Raw genomic sequence first — 2,500 nt, 5'->3', positions numbered from 1 at the left:
GGTTGTCCTTTTCCTCCTTCCTCTTCTCTACTTCCCACACCCTCTTTTTCCTCCTCCTTCTCTCCCTCCTTCTCTTCCTCCTCCTTCTCTCCCTCCTTCTCTTCCTCCTCCTTCTCTCCCTCCTTCTCTTCCTTCTCCTTCTCTCCCTCCTAGACGACAGTGAAGATAGTTCAGGCCGAAGAGAAAGATAGTTTTATTGTTTTTATTGCATTGTCCGATGCCGGAATATTCAATTCTCGTTTTCTTTGGCGAGAAGGTCGTTATGAAATTCGTTTTTTTCACAATAACGGGACTGGATGGAGGAGAGAGAGAGAGAGAGAGAGAGAGAGAGAGAGAGAGAGAGAGAGAGAGAGAGAGAGAGAGAGAGAGAGGAGTGAGAGAGGAGAGAGAGAGAGAGAGAGAGAGAGAGAGAGAGAGAGAGAGAGAGAGAGAGGGGCAAGCAAGCATACCAGCATCAATCACTTTAACTCTACCTGCCTTAACCTTTACCGTAAAAAGTATTATGGATCATCATCATCATCACGAACCACACTGCCGCATCAAAAATAGATATGTATAAACGAACTCACAAGAGGGGATCCCACTACTCTAGCATTAATAGCAAGGTCAAAAACAAATAATGGCATATAATATTAAGCTTGTATCTATTGATATATTCTACCTTATTTACATAATCTTACTTGTTTGTCACATACGTATCTTTACACACACATACATATGCATACATGCATGATCATTACTTTATCTGACTATCCATCACTTCTTGCCACTTTAGACATTCCAGTGCTGTGTTGTTTATCTGCGCCCGCAAGAGATATGTATTGTTGTAACACTACCTTGCTACACCGATTGTCAGATACAAAACACATGATTTATGGCCATCCTTGAACAACTGCACAATATGACTGGCAGACTCGCTGCGGGGAGCCAAGGAGCAACACCTCGCTCCCTTCGCTCGCAGGAGCAACCTCACTTCATCATAACTCTTCAGTAAAGGAGCCAAGACATATAAGAAATCAATCATAAAAAAAACAGCAAGCGTCACATTACAATCTACTAAACGAAGGATCCACATTGAAGAGCGACACTACCGACTAACGGAGAGAGAGTGACACTCATCCCCCATAAAATCAAGTCAGATCAAGTGACCAATCTAAAAGAAGCAACATCTGCCATGGAAACGCCCATAATCGCATCATACCTCACCAGAGATCCACGTCCCCAACAGCACTCCTCCCACTGAAAACAAAAGGCTTCCCCTCCTAGAAAATCCCCAAGCACGAGGCTCCCCAAGAGGAGAATCCCCAAACGACGGACTCCTTAAAACAACAGGCTTCCCAACAAGCAATTATCCAAGCAAAGCCCAGTTCTTCCCAGGCACAGGACCAGCAAGCTCCCAGCAGCAAGCTCCCCAAACAGCATCCCATAGCATCTGCAAGCTCTCACCAACGAGGCCAAGTCTCCCAGCACCTTCAACCAGCAGAGCTCTTCAGCACAGGCTCCCCAAGTGAGCTCCTTAATAACAGCTTCCTCGTTAAAAGACTCCCTGACGACGAATTTCCCTAAGTGCCCACATTTCCCTTAAGGTTTTCCTTAACATAATTTCCCCAAAACAAACAGGTACGCAGCAGCAGGAACAGAATTCCCTCCCCCCCCGAAAAGACTTCCAAAGGGCAGTTCTCTACAAACATCCCAACTATTAGGCTCCTAATATAATCCCCACCCCCCCATATAAAATCCCCGAATTCTCCCCAAAAGATCCCCACCCCCCAAAAATCCCCCCCGAGAAAATCCCCCAACAATCCCCAAAAAAAAATATTTAAAACATTACAATAACCATTAATTTAATAAAACGTTTTCCACCAAAAACCCAAAAAAGGGCAATTTTAAACCAAAGACATTTTTTCCAAAATTTCCATCTTTTTTTTCCCAAAATAGATTTTAAAAAAACACGTCACTTTAAAATTTACTAAACAAGGATCCCTTGAAAGTGGCAACTCCGGACAAGGAAAAAATGCACCTGCCCCCAAAAACCTTTCGTAAAACCAGAAAAGAAATCCTAAAAAACCCCCAAGATAACTCCTCGGGGCCCAATGAAACACTCCCCTCCCGGAAAAAACTTCCCCAAAAACCTAAGAGAACCCTAAAAAAAACGACCCCCACTTCATCCCCAAAACCAGAGGCCCCCCAAAGGGGGAATCCCCCCCCCAAAAACGGTTCCCAAAAGAGAATCCCCCAAAAGCACGACTCCCCAAGAGAAAATCCCCAAGCCCCCCGAGGCTCCCCGGGGGAGAACCCCCAAGCAGGGGGCCCTCCCCAAAGAGGAGAACCCCAAAAGGCTCCCCAGAGGAGAACCCCCAAACAGGGGTTCCCCAAGAGGAAAATCCCCAAGCACGAGGCTCCCCAAGAGGAGAATCCCCAAGCACGAGGCTCCCCAAGAGGAGAATCCCCAAGCACGAGGCTCCCCAAGAGGAGAATCCCCAAGCACGAGGCTCCCCAA

The 2,500-nt window shown here is 46.3% G+C and overlaps 1 protein-coding gene across 1 annotated transcript in view; it reads left to right on the top strand.

Moving 5' to 3' along the window:
* The first annotated feature begins 2,014 nt into the window (after positions 1-2,014).
* The window catches only part of LOC119573863 (proteoglycan 4-like), a 1,949-nt gene continuing 1,463 nt past the window's right edge, over positions 2,015-2,500 (top strand). The window contains exon 1 of the mRNA XM_037920969.1: positions 2,015-2,500. This exon is cut by the window's right edge and continues 215 nt beyond it. Coding sequence (XP_037776897.1) covers positions 2,015-2,500 — 486 coding nt within the window.

This window comes from Penaeus monodon, chromosome 6 (assembly GCF_015228065.2).
Source record: "Penaeus monodon isolate SGIC_2016 chromosome 6, NSTDA_Pmon_1, whole genome shotgun sequence".
In the NCBI taxonomy this organism is placed as follows: domain Eukaryota; kingdom Metazoa; phylum Arthropoda; class Malacostraca; order Decapoda; family Penaeidae; genus Penaeus; species Penaeus monodon.
This window is presented reverse-complemented; position numbering and strand designations above follow the sequence as displayed.